The sequence below is a fragment of the Zalophus californianus genome, chromosome 4 (assembly GCF_009762305.2).
Source record: "Zalophus californianus isolate mZalCal1 chromosome 4, mZalCal1.pri.v2, whole genome shotgun sequence".
NCBI classification, from domain to species: domain Eukaryota; kingdom Metazoa; phylum Chordata; class Mammalia; order Carnivora; family Otariidae; genus Zalophus; species Zalophus californianus.
In genome coordinates, this window is record NC_045598.1 from 94,637,241 (window position 1) to 94,663,924 (window position 26,684).

The following is a 26,684-nucleotide window of genomic DNA, read 5'->3' on the forward strand; positions in this document are numbered from 1 at the left end:
GGGAATATTCACACCTATCTCCTGGAATTCTTTTATAGGTTAAATTAGATGAACTGTAAGGCAATTTCACAGTGTCTGGCATGCAGTAAAGGCTTGAGAAATGTTTCTGGTATATATAATTTATCATATAGTCATAGAACTGAAATGATCTTTAAGAATCAGTTCCTTAGTTTCATGCTATTTACCAACGAACTTAAATGGAGTTAAGTGGGGAATGTTTGCGTGCTGGTTTGAATGGTTTTCCCTCCTTCCCAAAATTCATGTCCACCTGGAACCTCAGAATGTGAACTTGTTTGGACATAAAGGCCTTTGCAGATGTAATGAGTTAAGACAAGGTCATACTAGACTAGGGTGAGCTCTAAATCCAATATGACTGTTATCCTTATATATCCTTATAAGAAGAGAAGAGGATGGGGGCGCCTGGGTGGCTCAGTCGTTAAGCGTCTGCCTTTGGCTCAGGTCATGATCCCAGGGTCCTGGGATCGAGCCCTGCATCGAGCCCTGCATCGAGCCCTGCATCGAGCCCTGCATCGAGCCCTGCATCGGGCTCCCTGCTCGGCAGGAAGCCTGCTTCTCCCTCTCCCACTCCCCCTGCTTGTGTTCGCTCTCTTGCTGTGTCTCTCTCTGTCAAATAAATAAATAAATAATCTTTAAAAAAAAGAAGAAGAAGAAGAAGAGAAGAGGATGTATGGAGACAAAAGACACCCAGGGAAGAAGGCCATGTGAACACAGGCAGAGCCTGGGATGATGCGGCTACCAGCCAAGGAAAGCCAAGGATGGTCCGAGCCACCAGAAGCTAGGAGACAAGCAAGGAATGGATCCTCCCTCAGAGCTCCCTCCCCCAAAGAACCAAACTGTCAACACCTGGATTTCAGATTTCTAGGATCCAGACTGCAAGAGAATAAAATTTCTGTTGTTTTAAGCCATCCAGTTTGTGGTAATCTCCAGTAGCCTTGGGAAACTTGTATGGTTTGTGAAGAGAGAGAACTCCAACAGAACTCTAATTTTTTTTTTTTTTTTTTACTCCTAGTCTAGCCCTTCTAGTCTGCTCCATCATTATCTCCCCAAGCCAGCAAATAAACATTTATGGAACACCTACCTGGGAAGTTTACCTATTCGGAGAAAAATTGACACAAGCTATAATCTTGACTACTTCTTATGAAAGTGTTGCCTGAAACACAGTAGGCATTTAATAAATATTTACTGGCAAGTTGATAAAGTAATAGATACACAAATGTTATACAAACTTAAGATATTGTTATGAACCCACTCTCTACCTCTGCGTACACCTTTGTACTAGGCTCTAAATTTATTCACACGCTTCATGTATCGAAGAATCACAAAACTTCAGAACTTTCCCACACTGTAGCCTAAAGGTCACCGTGGGCTTTACAAACCCTGCCTGTTCACTACCTCCAGAGGTGATGAATCAAAAGGAAAGCAATCTGAACACCCTTAGGACTCTGATTCCTACCAGGCAGGGATGATGTCATTCTTGCTAGGTCCTCCCACACTCACTCAGGAATGGGGAGAGGGAGCCAGGGAGTCAGGGGAGCTGCTGGTTGCCATAAAGGAAGTAAACCAGCCTGGGAGTAGAATGGGTGGTGGTGGGTTAACAGCTACAAAGGAAAGGAGGGGAGGGAGGGAGGAGCTGATTCACTAGGACAACTCTTAGGGTGACTCAGAAACTAGCAGAAAATAGCCTGTTCTCCCACATCTGTCTCATTGTCGGGCAATGAGGCACTTCCTCATGGCAAATGCAGAGGCAGGACGACAGGGAGGAGGAGGAAATGAGATTTTTCACATTTGTGGGCCTATTCCAGCACCTCGCACTCTGTGTTTTTAACCATTTCAGACATTTTGTTTCAAGTCAGGTCAGTGTTCACCCAGCACCTACTACGTGCCTGGCCTTCCTCCTGCCTTTCGGATTGTCTGGTCTCCTGAACACAGGGAACGATGTCTTTCAGTTCTGAATTTCCTATGTCATTACTTCAAAAACACTTGGGCTGCTGTTGAGCACCTCAGTACAGTCTTGCTGTCCTTAAATAGGGATGACTCTCTCGGGCCTACGATCAATAGCAGGCTGGCGTGGAGCCTTTTTCTGGCCCTGATGCTGTTTTTGTACTCTTCCAGGTCCATTCTGTGGACCAGTTCTCCTTGTGAGAGTCAATGTGCGGTGAGCAGAATATGGCACAGATTTAGAGCCTTCCATCCTCATTGGAAGTTCTTTCTTTACCATTTACTAGCTCTGTGACCTTATTGGATTTCTTTTCATTGCTATCTTCTCATCTGTAAAATAGGCAGGATGATGTCTATCTTACAGGTTAGGATAGATTTATCATGTAATAGCGCAGATTAAGTAAGATATCATATGAAAGTACCTGCCACAGTGATGTCATGTCTTCCTAGATCAATACTATGCCCCTAATACTCTCTTGCTTAATAATAATTGTTATGATTAGGGATAATGTATTCAAAGCAATACATTATTTACCCATTATAAATTTTTAATTGTATCATAAGTATTTATTATGTTGTATTTAAAATAATGTGGTTATTATTATTTTAACCAGCTAAATCGATCTGGTGAACTGGAGTGCAGTCTATGAAAAAGGAATCCAGAAAACTTAACCTCAGATAGGGATGCAACTAGGGATGCATCCTCTTTCCTCTCTGGGTTATTTGGTCCTGGGAGGGCTTGCTGCTAACAGCAAGATCTGCATTCCTGTGTTCACAAGAAGGGACAGACATTCCTTGCATCCTCTATACTGCCCTTTGTTCCAGCTTCACTGCAAACGCCATTGTCCCACAATAAAATGGGGCCAAGGACACAAAAATATCCCCTCATCGGACACGCATAGCGTGGAAAACCTCAATAGACTAATTTGCAGTTACTCCACTTCCGCCTGGAAGGCAGGTCGGACTGGGTTTTGCTCTCCCTGGTGCTACCCGGTGTCCCCGCGCCAGGGGCTCCAGTGCTAGTGTTTCTCTTCCACATGTCATGGGAAAAGAGAAGGGCGGGGCAGGGCGGGGCGGGGCGGGGGGGTGTCTCCGGATTTATCGTCTTTGCGCTCTTGCTTCTAGCACCACACCCACAAGCTGGTCCAAGAGAAAGAGACAGCAGGAAAGCCACGTTACCAGGTTTTCGACAACGAATTCTAAAGCAGGCACCAAAGGGCATTTCATTTATTAACATTTTGGATAAAATGAAACGTGGATGTACCCAATCAGCCTGGGCACCCAAAGCCCGCCATTCCTAAGCTTCCCAGACCGGGAGGGCAAAGCACGAAACACTCGCCACCGTGCTGCCCAGAAGCCTCCCACAAGGTGGAAAGTTGCAGAAGCGGAGCCGGGAGGGGCCCGATCCCACCCCGGAGCCCGGGCCGGAGGAGGTCGCTTCCTCCAGGAAGTGACGCGAGCTCAATCCCAGCCTGGCTCTCCCCAAACAAAAGGGATCCTGGGGCCCCGGGAGGAGCCTAAATGACATTGGAGAAGCCCCTCCTCCAGCCGGCGCGGATTGGTGCCGGGGCTGAGGAAGCGAGGTGGCGATTGGCCCTGGTGAATGCCATTGCGCCCGCCTGGCGGTTGAGGGGCGGGGCCTCGGGGGGCTGTGGATGGGAGCGGGTGGCGGAGGCGGCGGAGAGCAGAGCCCGGAGCGCCGGGAAAAGGTAGGAGCCGCCTGGGCTGGGGCTTGGCGGTGGGTGGGGGGCCGGGTTCTCGAGAGAAAAGCAAGGGTAGGACCACCGGTGTCCTCCCACCACCGTCCCAACTGCCACTTGCGCCCATCCCCTGAGGGGGCGGGGCTGTCTCCTCCGCCTCCCGGTATTCCCCGAGGAGGCGGCTCCTCATCCTCCGAGGGTCCTCGCAACTACTTATTGTCCCCCGTCAATCCCAGCTCCGTAAAGGGGCTTCCCTCCTGACACCCCTCGTTTAAGGGCCCCGCTCGCCCAGCGCCTCAACCTTCGGGAGGGCGCACAGGTTCCCATTCTCTAGGCTGCCGCCCCCACCCCCATTTTGTACCCCCGGGAGGCCAGACACCCCTCCCTACACTTGTCCCTGCTCGCTAGAGTGGGACCAGAGCTAGTTTCGCCCATAAGATAAAAATCAGTGTTTTCCAAAAAAGATGGGTGAAGCAGAAATCAAGACCCGACCTAGACAGTCTGCTACACAGAAGAAGCGGCCTTCCCTGACTTCAGTTCTTCCCATCCCCCACTCTCTGATACTCAGGCTTCCTCCTGAAGCCCCTCGGATCCTCTGTTCCCTTGGGCGGGGGAGGGGGGAGGTGGCGGGGGTCCAGAGCTCACCTGCTTCGGGACTGTTTTAGACTCTGGAGGAAGGAGAAATACAAACTCCCCACTCCCCCTTCACCCTTTGCACCTTCCCTCCAATCTCTGCTCCTTGTGGGAGAACCCAACTTCCAAGGGCTTTTTAGGTTTTGAGCTGCGTTTCATTTTTGCTTTCTACCCTATTTCTGCCCTTGGGAACTTGATGAAAAAAACCATCCTTTTATGTTTCACAGATAGGTGGGTGTGTTGGTTATCTGCAGAGTTGGCCTTACGTGGGTAGAATGCAGTGTATATTGTTTGTTAGTGAATAATAGCCTGTTTTCAAATAAAACAGTGTAGATAAGTATATAAAGAGCATTAGATTAGGAATGAATATCTCCCAGTTTAGGGGGGGCTGGTCCGTTGCTCAGGGAGACTGCAGTTAACCTTGAAGGTATAGTTCTGTTGAAACAAAAGGCAGGAAGTGTTTGAAGAAAATTCAGGTTCAGCCATCTAGGTTTATCATTAATCTCATCCTGTGGCCTTTGGTTACTCTGTAGCCCCTTTTTTATGGTGGGTTTTTCCTTCTGGGAGAAATTGAAACACACATGATGTTGTTGATCGGTTTTATAACACCGGTATTCACTTCCAAAATTTAGGGGATGAAAAGTAAGAGCGAGTTTTAAATCTCAGAGATAAGGATAAAGAAAAGCAAGATCAACTCCAGCTATTCACAGACCTGTAACCACCGAGAAGTGTCTCTGTATTGTGCTCCTAAAGGCTTTGTCAAGTTGACCTTCATTTCAGCAGGTGGAAAATATTGATGATTTTTGGCCTAATGTTAATGACATTGAATCCCCAGTAATCATCTATTGGTAGGCCTTCCATGTATTAAAATTTGCCATATTTTTTAACATCGCTTCTTTTGCTTTCAATCTGAAGTCCATCTTACTACTGTTATCTGTAGCCAAGCTAACAGCAATGAGATGCAAAGAGTTGAAATCATGGGGCGCCTGGGTGGCTCAGTCGTTAAGCATCTGCCTTCGGCCCAGGTCACGATCCCAGAGTCCTGGGATCGAGCCCCGCATCGGGCTCCCTGCTCGCAGGAAGCTTGCTTCTCCCTCTCCCACTCCCCCTGCTTGTGTTCCGTCTCTCTGTCAAACAAATAAATAAAATCTTTAAATTAAAAAAAAAAAAAGAGTTGAAATCATGGTGGGCGGTTATAATGGCTTTTTACCCTCCTGATTATAGACTTTCTGAAGGTAGACTTCCAGAAGTTTATTATTTTTGAATAGTTAGCTTCGAAGTTTTCAGAGCCATTCTCAGTGCTCACAGATCTGTTCAGAGATTGTTTCCAGATCTCCAGTAAAAAAGCACAAAGAAAGAACCGTGTGGTAGGTCTCCCCAGCTAACACAAAACTTAACTGTGATAGGAGAGGGTAAGACGTGGGCCCCCGGCAATAGGAGCAGAAAAAAACTAAAAGCAGAACAGGAAATCCCAAAAAGATATATCTTATTACATGAGCAGAGAACAGAAAATAAACTGAGGTAACAGACTAAGGAAACCAAAGCAGTGTTCATTGCCAGAGCCTTAATGAGCAGAGAGGAAAAAGCAAATCATGCTCTTTGATTATTTGGCACAATAAGCAAGACCTGTCTGATACACGTCTGGGTCTTGGAAATCTTTCCTTTGACTTTTTCGACAACTGTTTGGTCATATTAGATGAGGAAAAGCATTGTATGCAGAGGATTTTTATGTATATGTCTAACCTATGTCACTCAATTATAAATTCATTGAGAGCAGGTAGTAGTAATTTTTTTTTAGTCATTGTGCCTTTCCCAGTGCCTGGGACAAGGGATTGTTAAACTCAGTTTGAAGCTGTCACCTTAGGGTAGACGAGAAAGATAAATTGTTGATAGGATATGGCACAACTTAGTATAAACAGTCCATTTCTTTTTGTCTTGATTTAACTTTATTTTCCCTACCTGATGTCTTAGGAAACTCCCGTATCTTAAGTGACTCTAAAATACTGAATTTCCTGTAAGAAAATAGCTGATGTTTATATATATATAGTTTTGTAATGAAATTTAAAAGCCGACTTATTAATGTAATCATTGCTAGTCTTTTTAGGATTTTATTTTTCTGAGAATCTGACCTGAGTGGAAGGAAGTGAATTTAGGAGTACACACTAGGAACTGATTGCTTATTTTTAAGAATGGTTTCCAAGTGTTTGATTTTGACAAGTTCCTGATCTACTTGGGGATTTTTTTCAAGTGAATTTTTAGACGATTTTGTGCTTTTCTGAACTAGCACTAAATACACGAACAGGGGACACAAATAGTTTTGGGTCCCTGAATGGAATCATGCGGACCGATTACGGCGGGCTCAGTGCACTCGGCCTATAATGGGTCTGTGTCTTGGCAGAATCAGGTTTGCAATGCTACCAGTTAATTTGCAGAACAGGATTGGAATTCTTGGCTTTTCTGAGTGTAGGAGAACCATGTTTCAAGGGGTTGCCATTGAACCGGCATTTGGTGGCATGATACGAGAAGCAGAGATTTATTTCCAGAGGAAATCTGTCCAATCTGTGGTGGTTGACCCCAGGAATGGCTTGTCAGCCTGTTCTGAAGGCCATTTTTTTATTTCCTCCATGTTTCTCCTAATAACTAAAAATCACATCTCCTAAGTTTCAGTTCAAAGCATTTCGATGAGAAAACAGCTTCTTTATTGTGAGGCTATAGAGTGTGGGAATTGACAGCAGAGACTCTAAAGGCAAACCTGGGTTCAAATCCCAGCTCTGCTGCTCTTTTACTCTGTGACCCAGGCAAGGGCAGTTTTCTGTCTCAGCATATCCCATTTTCCTCAGCTGGGTCATAGAAGTAATTCTGAGAGTGGTTTTTTTTTATGGTTTATATGAACTAATGTATACATAAATCACAGAGCAAGATCCCTGGCATGTAGGAAGCACACAATATTGGTAGGTATTTTTGCCGTCCTTATTAGCACTTTGCATGTGAGTTACAGAATATTAAATATTCTTTTACTCCTTTAGCGTTTTAACAAAGGTGAAGGAACAGTATATGATTTTTGTTATCATCTGATTGCTTTTAAATATTTCAATATATAGCTAAGATTCCTAAGTTGAGGAAACAAATCTTCTATCTGTCATGATCTCAGACATCTGATACAAGGATTTTTAGGAGAGTATGTGTGTCTGCCTCATAGAGTGTGTGTTTTGTAATTTTGTCATGCAAATTATCTTTCTTGAATTTTTTGGCCTGAGAAAAGGAAAGGCAAGGGATTCAGCCATCTGGTGTCTTCTCTGACTTGTCAGTTGCTACACTCCAAACTCTACCATCTTAAGTACCTCCATTCTCAGTGTCCTATAAATGGTTTTGTAGACACTGGGATGACAGTACAGGGTTGCACCTCAGCATCCTAGATTTAAGGATTTTCATTGGTAATTTTGATCAAAAGTGGTTTTTGCCTTTTGAAGACAACTCCCCCCAACTGCCCCCAAAGTAAGGAGTGATGATGGCAACAGGTGAGAAGAAACAATAGACAGGAGTTAAGAGTGGAGGTGGAGTCAAGGACAGGGGTGTGTGTGTGTTGAGGAAAACAGGACTGCAAGCAGGCATTGAAGTAAAGAATGCAGTAATATGGTTCCTCCCTGCCAAGTATTTCCAAATTCTGTATTTCAGGTCCAAAGCCAGAATTTCTGATCTAAATGTATCCTCTGCTGCTAAATGAAGCCTTTCTGACTTGTGGAGCCACAAAGAATGTTATCCTTAATTGTTACTGAGTTCAGTAGAAACTAGAAAAGAAAATAGGAGAGCACAGGATGATGGGGTTTACAGACCAAAAAAACTTCTGACCTTGAGCCTTGAGAGCATCTGCTTGGGTCCTTTGTACACAGCTGCTAGGGAGGGCGAGGCTGAAGAGTGCTGTGGGTTTGCCATCCTAGACTGGGGAGAGCCAGGGAAGAAGTAGAGCAGGGAGAAGCAAGCCGGGATGAATTATTTTAACAGGAGATAAGAACTGTAAGTTACAAAGGAGAAAAGAACAAAGGGTAAGTAACAAGTAAGTTACAGGAAAAAGAGAGAAGCACTAACTTTGCTTTGGGGAGGTGCGGGGGAAGGGGTGCCCCATCTCTCAGTTTCTGCTAACCAGTCCTTTCTGTTGCAGCAGGTGGTACAGGAGTAAGGACAGAACCAATCTGATTCTTAAGTGATTTAATAGTGGAGGATACAAAAATGATCAGGTCTAGTCCCATGTATCAGCTCCTTCCCATTGCCTCTTGTTCTTAAATTGAAGGCACAGAAGAAATTTTCTTAAGGGGCTCTACCCCTGAAGACTTCTCCACTTCCAAACCTTTAGCCTCCCCACACTGACTGACTCTTAACACATTCGTTCCTCTTGGGAGTCTGATGACTTCTCATTCAGCATGTCTCATATCAGTGACCATTTTCCCCTTAAAACCAGTTCCTTTTCTAACATCCCTGTTTCTGTTAATGGTGTCACCATTCTAGTCAGTCAGTCTAAAAGTTCAGCCGATCTGGGACTATTTCCCCTCCTGCCTTGTGGAACGGAACCAGTACCAAGTTACTGTAAATTCTGCACGAAATATCCTGAATCCGTCATTTCTCTTCCATCCTGACTGCTGCCATCCTAGTTCACACATTTTCGCCTCATGCCTACATTGTTGAAGTTTTCTCCTAACTACTCTTTCTGCTTCCAATTTCTCATCAGTCACAGCAGCTCTTTCCTTTCCTAAAACTATGCTTTTGTTGTGAAATTCACCTGGTTAAAAATGTTTAGTGGCTTCTTATTTCCTAAAAGATAAAGCCCAGTCTTATTGGCCATAATCCAAGGTTTTACACTGTACATTTCCTTCCAACCAGCATTTTTTGGATTCCCCCTTTGAACCACACTGCTAGGTACTAAGTTTAATCAAGTTGAGTTTGTATAGGAGAGCAAAGTCTTAGAAGACAGATTTGTCAACAGAAGAACTGAGACAACAGAAGGTGATAACTGCTCCTGGCTTATGAATATAGATACATATCCACTATGCATTTACCATAATGTAAAAAATAGCCATGCTGTGTTTAGAAAATCCATTTCTCAGGCATTAAGTTAAGATTGTGACTTGATTAAAAGCTGTAAAAATTTGTGGAAGCAAAGGCATGCTTTTCACCTGTGTCCTAAATCACAAAAATCTAGTGTAGGCAGAAGGATGTCCTTTTCTTAACCCAAGTATGGAGATAACCATTGGCCTGAACAAACGCTGTGCATATCCCTGAGCCGACTTTCCCAGAAACTGGCCCGGCCATCTCCTTCCTGGAGCAGATCAACCCGTCAAGTCAGAAGGAGTAAACTTGTTTTGATTTCTAAATTAGACACATGAATGGTAGAAACTGGCAGCTCATCACCAGAAAAGGGAAACTTTATTATCCTTGCTGATAAAACCACATATGTGCTCCAGGGATGAGAACTAACCAGTCACTCATTTTAACTGGTCGATATCCTGTTAGAGTAGGTGGTGTGAGCCCATTTTATAGATGAAGAACTGAAAACTGAGAGGTTAAGTGGATCAAGGAATGATGAAGTAGCAGAGCCAGGATGCAAACCTAGGCCTGTCCTACTCCAAAGCCCACACAGCTTTTCACCGCAACACACCGCCTTGGGGCGCCTGGGTGGCTCAGTTGGTTAAGCGACTGCCTTCGGCTCAGGTCATGATCCTGGAGTCCCAGGATCGAGTCCCGCATTGGGCTCCCTGCTCAGAGGGGAGTCTGCTTCTCCCTCTGACCCTCTTCCCTCTCGTGCTCTCTGTCTCTCATTCTCTCTCTCAAATAAATAAATAAAATCTTTAAAAAAAATAGAAGATGAATATCAGGTAATCGTAATAAGTTCTATAGGGAAAAAATAAATAAAATCTTTAAAAAAAAAAACAACCACCTCTCAGGAGAATTACTGTCCCCAAAGAACCTCAGAGCAAAAACAGTTACGAGGTCCGTTGTTGGTAATTTCCAGCTGATAGCAGATTGTTAAACTTTTTTTTTAAATCCGTGATCTGATTTAGAAGACAAAATTTAAGGGGCGCCTGGGTGGCTCAGTCAGTTAAGCGTCCAACTCTTGATTTCAGCTCAAGTCATGGTCTCAGGGTCCTGAGATCTAGCCCCGAGTTGGGCCCCACATTAATTCTCTCTCTCCCTCTCCCTGCCCCCCCCGCTTCCCCTCCCCCCCACCCCACTTGTGTGCAGGCATGCACTCTCTCAAAAAAAAAAGATTTTTCATTTAAAAAGAAAGGAAGATAAAATTTAAAAGGTAAAACACTATCAGTTATAATATTTGTTGTGGAATTTTTGTGGTTCTGGGAGAGTCAGGTTATGGGCATAGCTACAATGCAGATACTTTGTTTTATGGCTCATCCTTGTACTGTATGGTCTGTTTCTTACCAGTTTGGAATCCTGATGGAGTCAATGACTTCCTTCTACATTGACATTTGAAGGGTTTTTGTATTTCAGGCTGCTCCTAGAATTGTGGCCCATGAATCATTTCACTGGAAAGAAAATCAATCTATATGTTATTTTTTCTTTGTTGCAGTATTTTACAACTCATGGTGGCATTATTTCAGAAAAACAAAAGTTTAGGGGAATGATAGACACATAGATGATACATATGTCAGTGAAATCTTGTTATAATTTCATTTAAGCTAAATAAAGTCAGCTGACAAATATACTTAGTGGTCCATACTTTGATACTTTTCTAATGTTAAAAGACATTTTTTAATGAAAAATATTACCATAAAATCTATTATTCATTTTCATTAACATACATTCCAGTAGCTTAACTAATGTAGTTCTTCTGGTTTGGTCTTGTCTCAGATGAAAATACTTGAAAGGGTGTAAACAGATATCCAGGTAGACAGACCTGTTTTTAATAGCATTGTGCTAAATGTCCTCATTTTGGGAGAGAGATGTTTAAATGTTTGTTTATGGGCATGAGGCCACTTCCTTCTTTTCCTCAATACACATATAAATCTTATTGGCAACAATGAGAGAAACAGAGGTATACACATATACTTAGTGAGAGAAAGAGGTGGGTATTCACACACAGAAAGAGATACACCAGAGATGCATGAGTCTTAAAACAGAGCTAAACGAGGGGCGCCTGGGTGGCTCAGTCGTTAAGCGTCTACCTTCAGCTCAGGTCATGATCCCAGGGTTCTGGGATCAAGCCCCGCATCGGGCTCCCTGCGAAGTGGGAAGCCTGCTTCTCCCTCTCCCACTCCCCCTGCTTGTGTTCCCTCTCTCACTGTCTCTCTCTCTCTCTCTCTCTCTGTCAAATAAATAAAACCTTAAAAAAAAAAACAAAAAACAGAGCTAAACAAAACAAAAATCTAATATCCATCATGGTGTCCCAGAAAGTGGATTAGACTGGATTTAGATCTTCAAAAGATCCCTAAGTGTTAGATCTCGTTTTACTGTTTAACTGTAATCTTCAGGAATTCACTGAACAATCCTGGCCTCAGTTTTTATCTGTAAAATGAAGAGTGCTGAATTAGATTATTTCTGAGGTCCCTTCCAGATTTGTGGATCACGTTTTAGCTGAGGTTTTTCTACCATGCAACTCCTAAAGCTGGTAAAATGAGAAGATCAGATGTGAATAGTAGTTACCAGGTAGTAGGAGTTGTTAAGGAAGCCGCTGGAATCAAATTACTTAGGTTCCTGGGACGCCTGGGTGACTCAGTCAGTTAAGTGGCTGCCTTCGGCTCAGGACATGATCCTTGGGTCCTGGGATGGAGTCCTGCATCAGGCTCCCTGCTCAGCGGGGAGCCTGCTTCTCCCTCTGCCTGCCGCTCCCCCTGCTTGTGCTCTCTCTCTTTCTGACAAATAAATAAATAAAATCTTTTAAAAAAATTACATAGGTTCAAATTCCATTTCTGCCGCATACTAGATCGGAGACTTTGAGCAAGTTATTTAGCCTCTGTGTCTCACTTTTCCAGTCTGTAAGATGGGGATGTGATGGTAGTTACAACATCTGTCATCTAAAGTTGTTGTGGGGATTGAATTAATTCATGGCAAGTACTTGGAACACTGTCTGGAACACATTAATGTTCATCTTTTTCGTTTTGTTTTTATTTAGCTCAATAAATGTTTATCTTTTTTGTTATTACTATTCCTGCTTGAATTCTTCTTGGAAAACTGCTATAAAACTCTGAGGTGGTGGTGATTAACATTGATAGGCTCAATTATATCATTATTCATTTCTGTACTAAGCATAAATCCAGAAAATCTGGCATCCTAGAATCTGCTGTGAAAAGAGTATGTTTGAATAGAGTACTGAAAGTATTTTTAATGTCAACCTTAATTAGCTTCATTACAGAACTGGTTTCTTGAGGCCTACTTCAAAGTCTATATTGACTATTGGATATACAAGCATCTTGATCCCTTAGCACTGTTGTAATTTCTTTCTCAGTGCATTATTTGTATTACATTTCAGGATCCTGAAATTTATAATCTCCAAAACTGTTTTGAAACCATTCTGTTTTATATAATACTATATTGTGTGGCTCGAAAAAACAAACTGATAGCAATAAGACAAAGCAAGGCATTCTGAGAAATGTTACAGAACTCTCCTAGTTGCTCTAAGAGTCTTTAAAGTAATAAATGGTTAACATGTTGTATTAGTTTGCTAGGGCTGCCATAACAGGGTACCATAGACCAGGTGGCTTAAACAACAGAAATTTATTTTCTTACAATCCTGGAGGCTAGAAATTGGAAATCAGCATGTCAGCAGGATTGGTTCTTCTGAGGCCTCTCTCTTTGGCTCGTAGATGACCATCTTTCCCCTGTGTCTTCACATGGTCTTTCCCTGTCACATGTTTGTGTCCAAGTTTCTGCCTCTTACAAGGATGCCAGCCATATTAGATTAGCCCCCTCCCCCATAACTGCATTTTAACTTAATTCCCTTTTTAAAGACCGTGTCTCCAAATGTATTATATTCTGAGGTGCTGGGGATCAAGACTTCAATATATGAATGGGGGCAGGCACCCAATTTAGCCCAAACACTTTTTTTTTCCCTGAGAGAGAGACAGAGCAGGGGATGGGTGCAGAGGGAGAGGGAGAATCTTTTTTTTTTTTTTTAAGATTTTATTTATTTATTTGACAGAGAGAGACACAGTGAGAGAAGGAACACAAGCAGGGAGAGTGGGAGAGGGAGAAGCAGGCTTCCTGCCGAGCAAGGAGCCCGATGTGGGGCTCGATCCCAGGACCCTGGGATCATGACCTGAGCCGAAGGCATACGCTTAACGACTGAGCCACCCAGGCACCCCAGGAGAGGGAGGATCTTAAGCAGGCTCCACACTCAGCGTGGAGCCAATCCTGGGTTCAGTTGCACGACCCTGAGATCACGACCTGCGCGGAAATCAAGAGTCAGAGCTTAACTGACTGAGCCGCCCAGGCGTCCCCTAGCCCAAGGATCCAAATAGTCCAGTAATACCTTTTATCTTCAATGGAAAGATTGATTTGACATTTGTAGTAAAGCTTATATTGCTTAGTATTGTAGAATTCAATAAAATATTTGTTTTTATATCTTGGTTTTAGAACCTTTGTAAATAATAATAGCAAAAACAGCTCTCTTTAGTAAATGTACAAAAGATGATCTGCTTTCTTGGTCAGAAAATTATTTTCTGATAGTATTTTGACATGTTTTTCTTCCCTAGCCTAATTCTGAAATGCCAAAAGTGGAATGAGAAGTACAATTTGGAATGTTGTCATTCTCTTACCCCTAAATGCATAAATAACCCTTCTGAAAAACTAGAAGTGCCAGAGGGTGGGGAAACTTAAATCTTTTTGAGATAGTCAAGGTATGTCAACGCCTTCCACCCCCAGATAGTAGGTTGCTTTGGATACATTTTTAAAAATAGCAGTGCATTTTTGTCCGTATTTAGATTTAGTATTTATAAATGTGACATGTTTATTTTCTAAGTTTCATATATTCTGGGTTTTTAAGGAAGTACATTATCTAGTAGAAAGCTGTCAAAAACACCCATTTTGTATGTCAGTGTTGACTCTGAATTTTAAGAATTAATCGACCTCCTATATGTTGGCTTGGCTGATATGTATGTGAAAATCCTTACATAATTGGAGCAAATTTGCTTTCTATCTTATTGCTAACACTAAAACTTACTAAATGGCCTGAATCCCAGTCAATTGCGGCCCAAGTATAAGTTTTTTAAATTTGATGTCTCAGTATATATTAAAGAAGTGACTTTTAGCAGTTTGCAAGCGTGATTTTCTGGGCAAACAACTGGTTTGTTTTTTCACTAGCCAAGGTGACTTAAAAAAAAAAAAAACAACAGATCTTGTAGATTTTTTAAAGTGTTTCTATGTCCAAATTATCTAAGACTCATCCAAAAATGTGCTTTCCCTCTTTCATGGCCCATACTATCCACCATTTAGAAATCAAGCCTACAGTTCCACATAAAGACATGCACACACCCAGATACTAGATAGACAAACATCGTACTTGTGCTCCACCCTGCCCTGCCCTCCTGCTTACAGAGCTATAGAAACTGTTTCGGGTGTTTCTTTTTCTGCCAACCAGTCTCTCTGTGGTAAAAAAGGCAACAACGCCTGCTATCCTGTAGAATTAATTCAGAGTTCCAGAGCAAAAGCTGGGACTTCCTCAAGAACAAAAAGGAACAACCAAAACCAGAACGAATGGAGCTTGGGTCTTATCCAGAGAAGGGAAAAGGTCAGAAAAAATGAACAGAACCCAAGCCACAGCAACATACCTTCATGGCAAAATCAGCACTGGCATTTAGGAGGCTCAGGGAGGAGTGAGGGTGCCCTTCTTGACAGCCTCAACGCTTGTGACTGTTGGCACCTAAAAGTTTGTATAGAAGACTCACACACTCCTGACTGCTGGCCCCAACTTGGTGGAAAGTAGCATGCGAATAGACCAAATGGTGCGCTAGGCAAACTGATGTTTAAAATCATTTATTGATAACCTAAAAATAAGTTTCATACATATCCCATAAATAGGCTTATTTTTTCCAGGGTTTTAAAATATGTATAATTTATCTGTTTTCTTATATGTATTTATTTTTTAATTGAGAAAACTATAAAGCTTAATATAGCTGCAGTTTGCTATACCACAGTGTATGATAATGTATCCAGACAACTGGTCTACGAGTGGTTTTTATTTCAAATTCATAGACTGTGGCATGCCTTGAACAGACATATCTGCCCCTAAACTCTAAGGAAAGTTGCGTCTTGGAGACATTCAAATGGAAGGAATGAGCTGAGCATCTGGTTGAAATGATCTTGTCTTTCAGAGTTACTTAATGGATGATGACAGTGACAAGTAACAGCTCATTTAGAAAGCAAGTAGAGAATGAGTCTGTAGACTACGATACGGCATGCCAAAAATCTGGCAGTCATATTTCTGACAATTAATATGGAATCAGCAACAGCCTTTTTCCGAGTATCTTGGGCCACATCATTTATATATTAGGCAAAAATGGGAGTCAAGTTTAAGAGTTGTTGCCTTAAAGTACAAAAGTTAGGTTTCCTCACATAAAATTTAAAGCCTATCATTTTTTTAAAAGTTTGCTGGGTCTTAGGGGCGCCTGGGTGGCTCAGTCATTAAGCGTCTGCTTTCGGGTCAGGTCGTGATCCCAGGGTCCTGGGATCGAGCCCCACATCGGGCTCCCTGCTCAGCGGGAGGCCCGCTTCTCCCTCTCCCACTCCCCCTGCTTGTATTCCCTCTCTCACTGTCCCTCTCTGTCAAATGAATAAAATCTTTAAAAAAAAAAAAGTTTGCTGGGTCTGATATACTATTAGGAAAACAGAAACACAGAATTTGCATATAATTCAACACTTAATATATTTGGGAAAAGGTAGGAGCTGGGATGAGTAATTAGCCTTACAGACAAAGTCCAGGTGGTGACAGGTTGATTTGTTTGTTCATTAACTGGTAGGAGGTGAGGGGGTAAGCGCGTACCTTACAAAATTTAGCAGTTTGAAAGTTCGTTTGTAATTATGTTATTTTCCCATCTGAGTGTATTGTGGGTCAGTCATGGTGATTTAAGCAAATAGGCTTTTGTCAATTCAGGGAGACAAAGTCATTTCTCTTCCAGGACTCTCATAAGTTAGTCCTTGAAATGGCAGTGGACATCTTAAAGTAAAAATGATTTTGAAAGCCCTCACCTTCCCTAACCGTAATTGCAAAAGGGAAATCAGATGCATGGTACTTTTGCTATATTGCTCAGCTTCAACTTGAAGAAGTAGCTGTTTTCTTTCTTGTCTGTGTCAACCCACACCTGTCAGGCCTTATCAGCTGCAATGACAGTTGACATTCATGGGATTTATCAAATTGTTTATAGTATGGTCACATAGACAATAAATTTCCTATTATTTTGCAGCATTGGACACTTTCCCACCATGCTGATGGCATTTTAAATATATTTGTCAGTTTTCCCAAATTTTAACTGAAGAAGACCTTAAGAATTTATACTCAAGGACGAAAGTGTGACTGCCAATTATCAGGTCAGTATCACCCCCACCCCCACCCCTACCCCCACTCTCAGGAATATTGCTATCACCTAAAACATACTGCGGTTTTATGGTCTTTCATTTATATTAAATTTATTGCAATATCTTGTGTATTGAGATTGGATTCAAATATAAAGAACAGCAAAGAACTGCTAAATTTTAGTATTTCTAAAGAAAGGTTATGGGAATATGTGAAAACAGACATATTGGTTTTTCAGTTACACAGCTGTGACCCTTTTTTTCCTCCTCTGTCATGTTTGTATTGTATTCACTTCATGTAGACACTCAGCTGGACGAGTGGGTACATATTAGCAGAATGTTCCAGATATTAAAATTTGTGTGCAGAAGCGATCTACAAATGTAGATCACAAGACTATAGTGCTTTATGCCGTTGACATAGAATGGAATTTTTTCTTGCCTAGGCTGGACTCCTTTATAATTAAAGTGACTCTGAAGATTGTTTCAATTTTTCTCTTTTATGAGGATGTGTATTAATCACAACAGATCCAAGATTTTGATTTAGGTACAGTCTGTTTTTAGTTTATTGTATATTTACTTTATTCTTATTTCATTGGATTCTCTAACAATTTTTTTTTTTAAGATTTTGTTTATTTATTTGACAGAGAGAGACACAGCGAGAGCAGGAACACAAGCAGGGGGAGTAGGAGAGGGAGAAGCAGGCTTCCCCCTGAGCAGGGAGCCCGATGCAGGGCTCAGTCCCAGGACCCCGGGATCATGACCTGAGCCGAAGGCAGACGCTTAACGACTGAGCCACCCAGGCGCCCCTCTAACAATTAATTCTTGGTTTTTACCCATGAAAGCTTAGAATGGAAAAAAGAAGGACTTTGGAGATTGACTAGTCTGTCTGATTTTACCTGTGAGGAAACTCAGTGTCAGAGCACCTGGGTAACTTTTTTCCCCAAGGCCATAGAGCTGCTTAGTGGCAGACCTCAGATTTAAATTCTGCACTCCTTACTCCCAGTCTGTTATGCTTTTCCTCACATGGCACTGCTTCCTTCAGCCCCAGTTTTAAGATCTCTAAATAAGAGTACTGAAAGACTACAAAGATATTGAAAGAAAAAAAGAAGAATACGTGTGAACACTACCATTATTACTTTGGTGCTTCTGCATCCAGTTCATTTACTCAGTGTAGTTGGTATTTGCAGAGTACCTTTACGACTGCCCATTATTCTGCTTAACATCGTGGGAGGGAAGGGGATGGGCATAAAATGATAGGATTTTTCCTCTGCTTTTTAATTTCTGTGAAATTAAACCATGAAACCATCAGGAAGAAGGGGAAGGGTTTCATCTAAGAAATCAGTGTGACTCAACTGGTGGCTTAAATTCCTCACCATTCTTCACTCCAGGATGCTATCACCCTCTTCATTTATGTTTCCCAACCACAAAAGGGCAGCTTGAAGGTATTTCTGAGGTCAGATCTTGGCTGTCCCCAATTTTGATAATGCCTTTCTTAGAATTCTTGTGGAAAGTGAGAGAGGATAGTAGTTATTAATAATTAAACCATTGTTTAGCTTGTATCAGGAACTTGGCAAGATGTTTTACATTTATTAACCCAATCTTCACAGCAACCCTATGAGTTAGATATTATCATCCCCCTTTCACAGATAAGAAAACAGAGAATCAGAAAACTTGCCCTGAATCATGCAACTAAGACGATGCAGACCTGGCATCTATCTGACTGCAAAGCCACACGCTCTTTCCAACATACCATCTTAAATTAAGTGTGTGGCTTTATTAGGTTTGTGGGGTTTTGTTTTTGTTTTTTTTTTTTAGTTATTTTTAAAATACCTGTTGTGAGAGGTCTTCTGTAATCCAGAAGTGAGCATCACTTACCAGCTGCTAAAACTCGGTAGTTAGAAAGTTAGCAGTTACAGCTGAAGTTAGATGGAACATATTTTGCCATATGGCAAAAGATTCATACAGCATGTCTTGGAACACAATCTAACAACAGTGAAGTATGCCTTTTCTACATGCTCTCCCTCACTTAGAGGCAGTAGCTCTGGAAGGAATCAATGACTCTTTTGTGTGCCTCCTAAAATTTAATGTGCTCATAAGAGTTGGGAATTACTGGAGGGTGTGTGAACTCGTCATGTTGTAATTCACTTTAAAGGAAACTGTATGAGAGTGACAATTTGGAAGTAAAAAGGGGGAGAAGGAAAGTAGTATTTGCTTAGTCTCGGAAGTTATAAAATGTATCTTACCATAACCCTGGTCAGAAGACCCTTGGAAAATTGTGTAGCAGTCTAACTTCTGTCTCTGTGTGGTTTTTGAGAAATTAATCTTGTGGAAAGGACTAAGTTTGTGCTATGCAGTTTGCCATTTAACATATTTCAAAAGATGTAAGACTTCTCAGAAACGTGAACTTGCTGAGTCAGATAAATTCAGTGTGTAGTAGTCTGTCTAATTAAGATTTTTAATAAGGACAGTATATTTTAAGAAATTATTTAAAAGTATATTTGTATGATGGTTGCATTGAAGTCTTATTTTACTATATGAAATATAAATACCATGATAGGTGTTTTTCCTTTTAAACGGTTTCACAGAGAACACTTATCATGTGAAAGTAGATGGTTTAAAAGAAAAATGTCTCCCATACTGCCACTGGACATTGTCCTTGCCCAAATTTCGTTTCAGCCAACTTTGGAGGGATGCCAGAATGTTTTATATACACTTTAGGAATTTGGTTCTCTAAAACTGGGAAATCTTTTCATGATCTCACGATTTTCTGGTGAAATAGTATTCACAGTAACACAATTTTACCTGCGCTTCTAGTGAACTAAACTCGTGACTAATTCTTTCTGAGACCTCCCAGGATGTATGTAAATATGCCTGGAGGAAAAAAATGATGGAAAATTGATCTTTGTGAGTAGTGATGAAATCCATAATTAAGGTGAATTTTATTTTCTCTTACTGCTCAGTTTATGATTAACATCAGAAAGCTCTTATTTTTTCTACTTAATTGTACAGTTTGCCATCTTAAAGCATTTTTTTACTGTAATTGTTGCTCTTTTCTTGTCTGACTCAATTTATTTTTTTCTTTAGTAATATCAGACTCACTCTGTCTTCTGGAGATTGTCTGATCGTTGTCTTTGTTTTAGGCTTTCAGGATGAATCTGGAAAAACTCAGCAAGCCTGAACTCCTAACACTATTCAGTATTCTTGAAGGAGAGCTTGAAGCAAGGGACCTCGTGATAGAGGCTTTAAAGGTGTGTTAAAGAAAAAAAGAGGTCATTGTATGTTTTGAAAGTTATTTCATTGGTTGTAATTTCTTTAACCTGGATGTTTCTGTAGCTCCTGTTGAAGTTTGAGGCCTGGGTTTACATATTGATACTTGCTCTGGCAGCTACCTGCGTGGTATGTGTTTAGGGACGTTGGTAAAGCCTTTCTGACCCCAAAATAGTTCCTTTAGTCTCTCTACCTCGTGTCTGGACCTTGAACTTCATTCTTTAGCTTAGAGGCCTTAACCATTTTTGAATGCCAGCTGCTTCAGAACCTAATGAGACTTGCTTTCAAAAAAATGTATATACATCCATATACCAAAATTCAGGATATAATATCTGGGCAATCAAGGACTCCATGAAGACCATCTCTGGATTCCCTAGACCCCAGATAAAGAATTCTTACTTTTGATTTAGTATTTGGTATCTGTTAAGACACAAGGGGTAGGGGAGGCAGGTATGTGATATGCTTTCCACTCAGTTTTTCCATGAGCCTAAAACTGCTCTAAAAGGGGTGCCTGGGTGGCTTAGTCAGTCAAGCGTCCAACTCTGGATCTCAGCTCAGGTCTTGATCTCAGGGTCGTGAGTTCAAGCCCCACACTGGGCTCCACACTGGGCGTGGAACCTACTTAAAAATAAAACAAAAAATAAAACTCCTCTAAAAAAATAAAGTCTAATTTAAAAAATACAAGGGGGTATACCTCCTTTCAAGTTTCATGAATCCTGTACACTGTTGTAAGGATGTTTCCCAATTTGTCTTGAGATCAGATTTGGAGACGCAAAGAAAAGGCAGTAAGGATATCTGTGTGAGCAGCAGGAGGATGAGAAGGCGGAGAAATGGTCAAAGAAAAGAGACTTGAGCATGCTGGGGAGAGCATAGTCCCTGCAAAGCTCACCGAGTCTAAGGATCTAAGAAGATGTTTCTAGTTTCAAATTTTAGTTAGAGGTTATATCAGTGTACATCTTAAAGCTCATTGGTAAAAGGTTTATGAAGTACTTTGGGTGTTTTTTGTTTTCAAAATTATCCTCTTTATTAAATGTTGCATTGATATTTATTTCACATGTGTTCATATGAAGCTCCACTGTTGAAGACTTTTTTTAGAGCAACAAAGATAATTTTCTAGATAATTTTCAAGGAGGCTTAGAGAATCAGTGATTTCCTAAGTAGCCAACAACAACCACTCAATAGAGTTCATACAAAAAGCCTTTTTCCCTTTCTGCACTGATATAGAGTAAATGTGTTGTTCATTTAGTCATATCTGGGTAGTCTTTTCTTGGGTTACTCCAAAATTATAATTGTGATAAAAATAAAATCTAAACCTGTTATTTCTGTGTGCTCTTAACGTGACATGCTAATTTGTTTTGGAAGAATGACTGAAAAAGACTGACATTTCTGTCTAATAAATATGGCTCAGGGTAATTTATCACTGAAAACTATTGGGTTCTTTTGTTTTGTTTTGTTTTCCCTGGTAGCTTTGTCACATGTGATAAGTAATTTCCAGTGGTTTCATTCTCCAGAGTGCATGAGGCAATTCCCTTCTGATATGTGGGGGTGGGGGTGGGGACGGAGTCTGTCTTCTTTTCTTCCTTTCCCTGCTTGCTTCAGTCTTGGCTTTGCATGGCTCCCTGCAGATCCCATGTTTATGGCTTTGACACATGCCTACTCACATACGTTAAAGTTTATTGCCTGAGTCCTTGCCTCCCATACCACTAATTAGAACTGTATGGCTTTGGTCACGTCATTCAGTCTGTCTGGAGCACAGCTTCCTTCTCTGTAATAAGAATAAATGATTAATAACTAGCATTTGTGTGTAACACTACAATTTGCCGGGCATTGCAGATACTGCAACAGTGTAGGAGTCATTTTTTCCCCTTTATGTAGATTCTTCCAGTGCATACCATGTTCCCCATATCCAAGTAACAGTCAGTGGTTGCTAATCTTATGAATGGATGACTCTAGTGTGCCCTCAGAGGTGCCCAGTTTTTTAGTGACTCCTGCCAACATACATTGCCTATAAATGTTCACTCTGGCTGGTGACTCATTTCTGCCACTTCCACAGGCCTTCCTTCCCCTTTTGTCACTATTGGGGAATTTTCTTCCTTTCCCTATACATTCTTGGAAACTATTCTATTTCTTATAATCCCATCCATTGTTACCAGTAGTCCTAACCTGATTAAACCCAGGACACCCTCCCATTTCTTATCCCATATTTTTCTGCTCAATGAAGAGAAGAGAAAAAAGGATTGGGGGAAGTTTGAGCTCGTTTGTAATCCTCACTTCTATTGCCTGGTGTTTTCGTACTTCTTTATCTTGGTTCTCATCTGAGATCCTGGCTGATAATGTCCGTAAGCATTATCAGCTTAGAACCCAAAGAGTTCACCACTTAGGCTGCACTGGGAAGTACTTGGCTCATGGCAGTGACTCCTTGTAAAACCCAGAAAGCATTTTCTAGGAGCAATATTATTACAAATAGCCATCAGATTTTAGGAAACTGCAGGAGTTTGGCAACATTTGTTAAAGAGACTCAGCTGAGGATCTACCCCTACTAGCACTGGGACTCCGGGAGGCGGTGTCCCATAAATATTACGGATGACTTTTACAAAAACTTGTGGGCCTCAACCCCTTCACAATTGAGGTAGGGTGGTGGGGGGATGGCTGTCTCTAATGGAAAAACCAGGCTGACCTTATTTTCTCTTTGCTTTTCAGCCTTAGAAATCAAACAGACCTGTAGAGCTTTATGTGTCTATTTTGCTAATCATTATATCCTCAGCACCAAGCATAGGGAGGGCCTAGCATATAGACACACAATAAAGGTTTGTCAAACAGATGAAATGATTGTGCCATTGTGAAACATTGCTTTAAAAGACTGCCATAAGATTTCAAAGTGAATGTTGTGAATTATTAAATTTTACAGCTTGTTCTTAGGTGGCTGCAACATACTGCCTTCTGGTTTTAATGTTAACAGATGCGTAGGTGCTTGTTGCACATGTTTTCCTAAAATACATTTTTTCTGCGCGAATCCAATTTTAGTTACTTTAGGCAGCTTCTGACAAGTTGAAAAAGCAGCTTGAGAAGCAGGAGCTATAATTAAGGGAGCATTTGGATATAAGATACCATTCAGAATCGGGCACAAGTGTTGTGTTTAGTCTGCATAGGGCTTGGAGGTGATAAAGTTATCTTCTGAGGCTTAAGCTAGATGCAGTTTAGATTGAAATGAATAGCTTAGCCAGAAGTGGGACGTCTTTAAACGGTCTATTGTTAGATAAAATAAGTAGCAGCTGGGGTCAAAACTGTTTCAGTCCTTTTGAGAAAAGCAACTGCCATACCAGATTCTTAAAGTTAAAATGAAATCTCTATTTGTAGTTTTTTGTTTTTTATTTTTGTTTATTTGTTTGGGCTTCTGTAACATATAAAGATTTTACCATTATTATTTCTGTAACTCTTGCTTAATAATAAACACCTGTTGGACTTCTCAGACTAATATGGCAGCTTACTAGTTTTCTTCCATTTAGTGTTCTTTCTTAATTCATGTTGAGTGGGTTGAAAAGGTTTTGAAATAGTTATGATTGGTTTCTTCCTTCTGTTTAAGTAAAAAAGCTTATCTTTTTTTTCCCTCCTTACCTTCAAAATAGATTTTTTTTCCTGGGCATAAAATCTGTTCTTCAAACTTCCAACTTTGAACAAAACCATATCGTTCACTGTTGCTGCTAAATAAATAGTAGGTCACATTGGCAGGGGTTGGGTTTATATAGGGATATATTTATTATAAAGGTCCCAGATCCTACATATAGAGCTATAATTATAAAAGGAGTTCATTCCACTGCATCAAAAACTAATGATGTAATGTATGGTGATTAACATAACATAATAAAAAAAATTTTTTTAATTAAAAAAACTTCATTCATTTTACACAATTTCTGCAAAGTACCAGATTGCAACTACACCCTTCTAGAAAAGCCCCCACCATAGTTACTTTTCTCCCCCAAAATATAAAAGCGTCCTCGTTCTTCTATTGCAGCCAAGACATGTTTGGCATAGAACCAGGAAAGTCAGTAGAAAACAGTGTAATACTCAACTTTTCTATATTTAAATTCTAATTGTTACAGAGGCCATTTATACTGTATTTGGTCCTAATTGAACTTTTATATAAAGTGATTTTCTGTTTTACAAGAGATTATGTCAGAGCAAAACATTCTTTGTGAAAGTCTTTCTCTTGGACCAGTTTATTTTCATGAATGAGAACACTATAGGAATCCCTTCCACAGTGAAAGCAAATTACATTGCTCATGAACTAACTATCCCGGGGAGGCTGGGGTGGAATCACACAGTTCAACAAGAGAGCCTCAGCTCATTAATTCTAAGCAGCTCTAGGAGATGGCTTCCCAGCGAAGTTTGACTACTCCAGAGGAAGATGGAGAACCCTTAATGGCCATTTAAAAAATTTGGCAAGTAGACTCATTTACTCTTAGTTATGATTATTAGAACAAAAGTTTTACAGTCCATCCATTTCGAACAAAAGTATATTCCATAAAGCAAGAAATACTGATAATGTGCTGTTCTTCATACAAAAGGTGAATCTTTAGATTAAATATTTGTTGTCAATAGGGCTTACACTTTAGCTTGTTTTTCTTGTGGGAATTGATGGTTGTGAGTTGATCCACCCCCACCCCCACCACCGAAAGCATGTATTTTGAGACAGCTGGCAAGGGTTAAGGGTGTGCTCTGGGGCATGAAACAGATGTTACATTATACCCTCCTCCCACCCCTAATGAAAACAGGAAATACAGGGACAACGTGGAAGCCTTTTTAGAATTGATGTATTTTTCCCATTGATTTCCTTGTGTATTTCTCCATTGTTTGATTTGGCATACTGTTGTATTTTGTTTTTCTAAACAGCTTTATTGAGGTATAATTGACCTACAATAAGCTGCATATATTTAATGTGTGTAAATTGATGTTTTGTTACATGTATACCCTCACGAAACCATTACTACAATCAAGATAGTGAGCATATCCATCCCCTCCCCCAACTTTTCCTCATGCCCCTCTGTGACCCTTTTACCTAACTTCCCCTATTCCTCCCTACACTGGCACCCAACCCGCTAATCCACTAGAGATTAGTTTACATTTTCTGGAATTTTATATAAGTGGAATCATACAGAATGTACATTTTTTTTCCTTGGCCTGGTATTTCACTCAGTGTGATTGTCTTGAGATTTATCCATGTTGTTATTGTATTAATAGTGCATTCCTTTTATTACTGAATAGTGTTCCATCATATGTCTGCTCTACATCTGTTGATGAACATTTTCATTGTTTCCAGTTTTGAACTGCTGCAAATAAAACTGCCTATACAAGGCTTTGCATAGACATATGCTTTCATTTTTTTTGGATAAGTACCTAGGAATGAAATGGTTCTGTTACCTGGTGGGTGTATGTTTGTTTGTTTGTTGTGGTTGTTAAGAAACTGCCAAACTTTTCCAAAAGTGGCTATACTACTTTACATTCTCACCAACACTTGGTATGGCCAGTCTTTTTAATCTTAGCCTTTCTAATAGGTGTGTAATATCTCATTGCAGTTCTAATTTGCATTTCCTTTTTTTTTTTAAGATTTTATTTATTTATTTGACAGAGAGAGATGCAATGAGAGAGGGAACACAAGCAGGGGGAGTGGGAGAGGGAGAAGCAGGCTTCCTGCTGAGCAGGGAGCCCGATGTGGGGCTCCATCCCAGGACCCTTGGATCATGACCTGAGCCAAAGGCAGACGCTTAATGACTGAGCCACCCAGGCGCCCCAATTTGCATTTCTTTATTGACTAATGATGAGCACCTTTTCATGTGCTTCTTCACCATCTGTATTGTTTCCTGACTTGTTCAAATTTTTTGGCCGTTTTTTTTAAATTGTTTTCTCATCATTGAATTTTGAGGATTTCTGATGTACCTGGGTGCAAGTCCTTTATCAGACATTTATCTTGCAAATATTTTCTCCCTGTTGGTGGCTTCTCTTTTTATTCTCTTCACTGTATCTTTTTTTTTTTTTTAAGATTTTACTTATTTATTTGAGAGAGAGGGAAAGAGAGAGCATGAGCAGGGGGGCAGGGCAGAAGAACAAGCAGACTCCATGGTGAACAGGGAGCAAGACGCAGGGCTTGATCCCAGGACCCTGAGATAATGACCTGAGCCAAAGCCAAATGTTCAACTGACTAAGACACCCAGGCACCCCTTAACTGTATCTTTTGAAGAGCGAAAGTTTTTCATTTTGCTGAAGTCCAGTTTCTTAATGTTTCTTTTATGGATTTTGCTTCTTTGCCTAAACCAAGATCAGAAAGGTTTTCTCCTGTGCTTTTTTCTATAATTTTATAGTTTAAGTTTTACACTTAGGTCTATGGTACAACTTGAATGAATTAATTTGTTATATAGTACAACATGTGGATCAGTCTTTTTGTTCATATAGATGTCCAATTGTTCTAGCACCACTGGTCGAAAAGACTATCCTTCCTCTGTAGAATGGCCTTGCACCTTTGTCACATCAGTTTTCCATGTATTTGTGGGTTATTTCTGGACTCTTTGTTTTGTTCCATTTATCTGTCTTGATGCCAATACCACATTTTCTTGATTA

General features: G+C 40.8%; 1 protein-coding gene across 3 annotated transcripts in view; it reads left to right on the forward strand.

The window, feature by feature from the left end:
- Positions 1-3,534: 3,534 nt before the first annotated feature.
- Positions 3,535-26,684, forward strand: part of CTTNBP2NL (CTTNBP2 N-terminal like) — a 52,528-nt gene continuing 29,378 nt past the window's right edge. For 2 of the 3 annotated variants that reach the window (XM_027614709.2, XM_027614702.2), the window contains exons 1-3: positions 3,535-3,668; positions 16,697-16,820; positions 19,946-20,053. Coding sequence is in view for 1 of the 3 variants with exons in the window: in XM_027614702.2 (XP_027470503.2) it covers positions 19,955-20,053 (99 nt within the window). In the remaining 2 variants the exon portion in view is untranslated. The remainder of the gene's footprint in view (positions 3,669-16,696; positions 16,821-19,945; positions 20,054-26,684) is intronic. The other variant, XM_027614717.2, reaches the window with a different exon arrangement.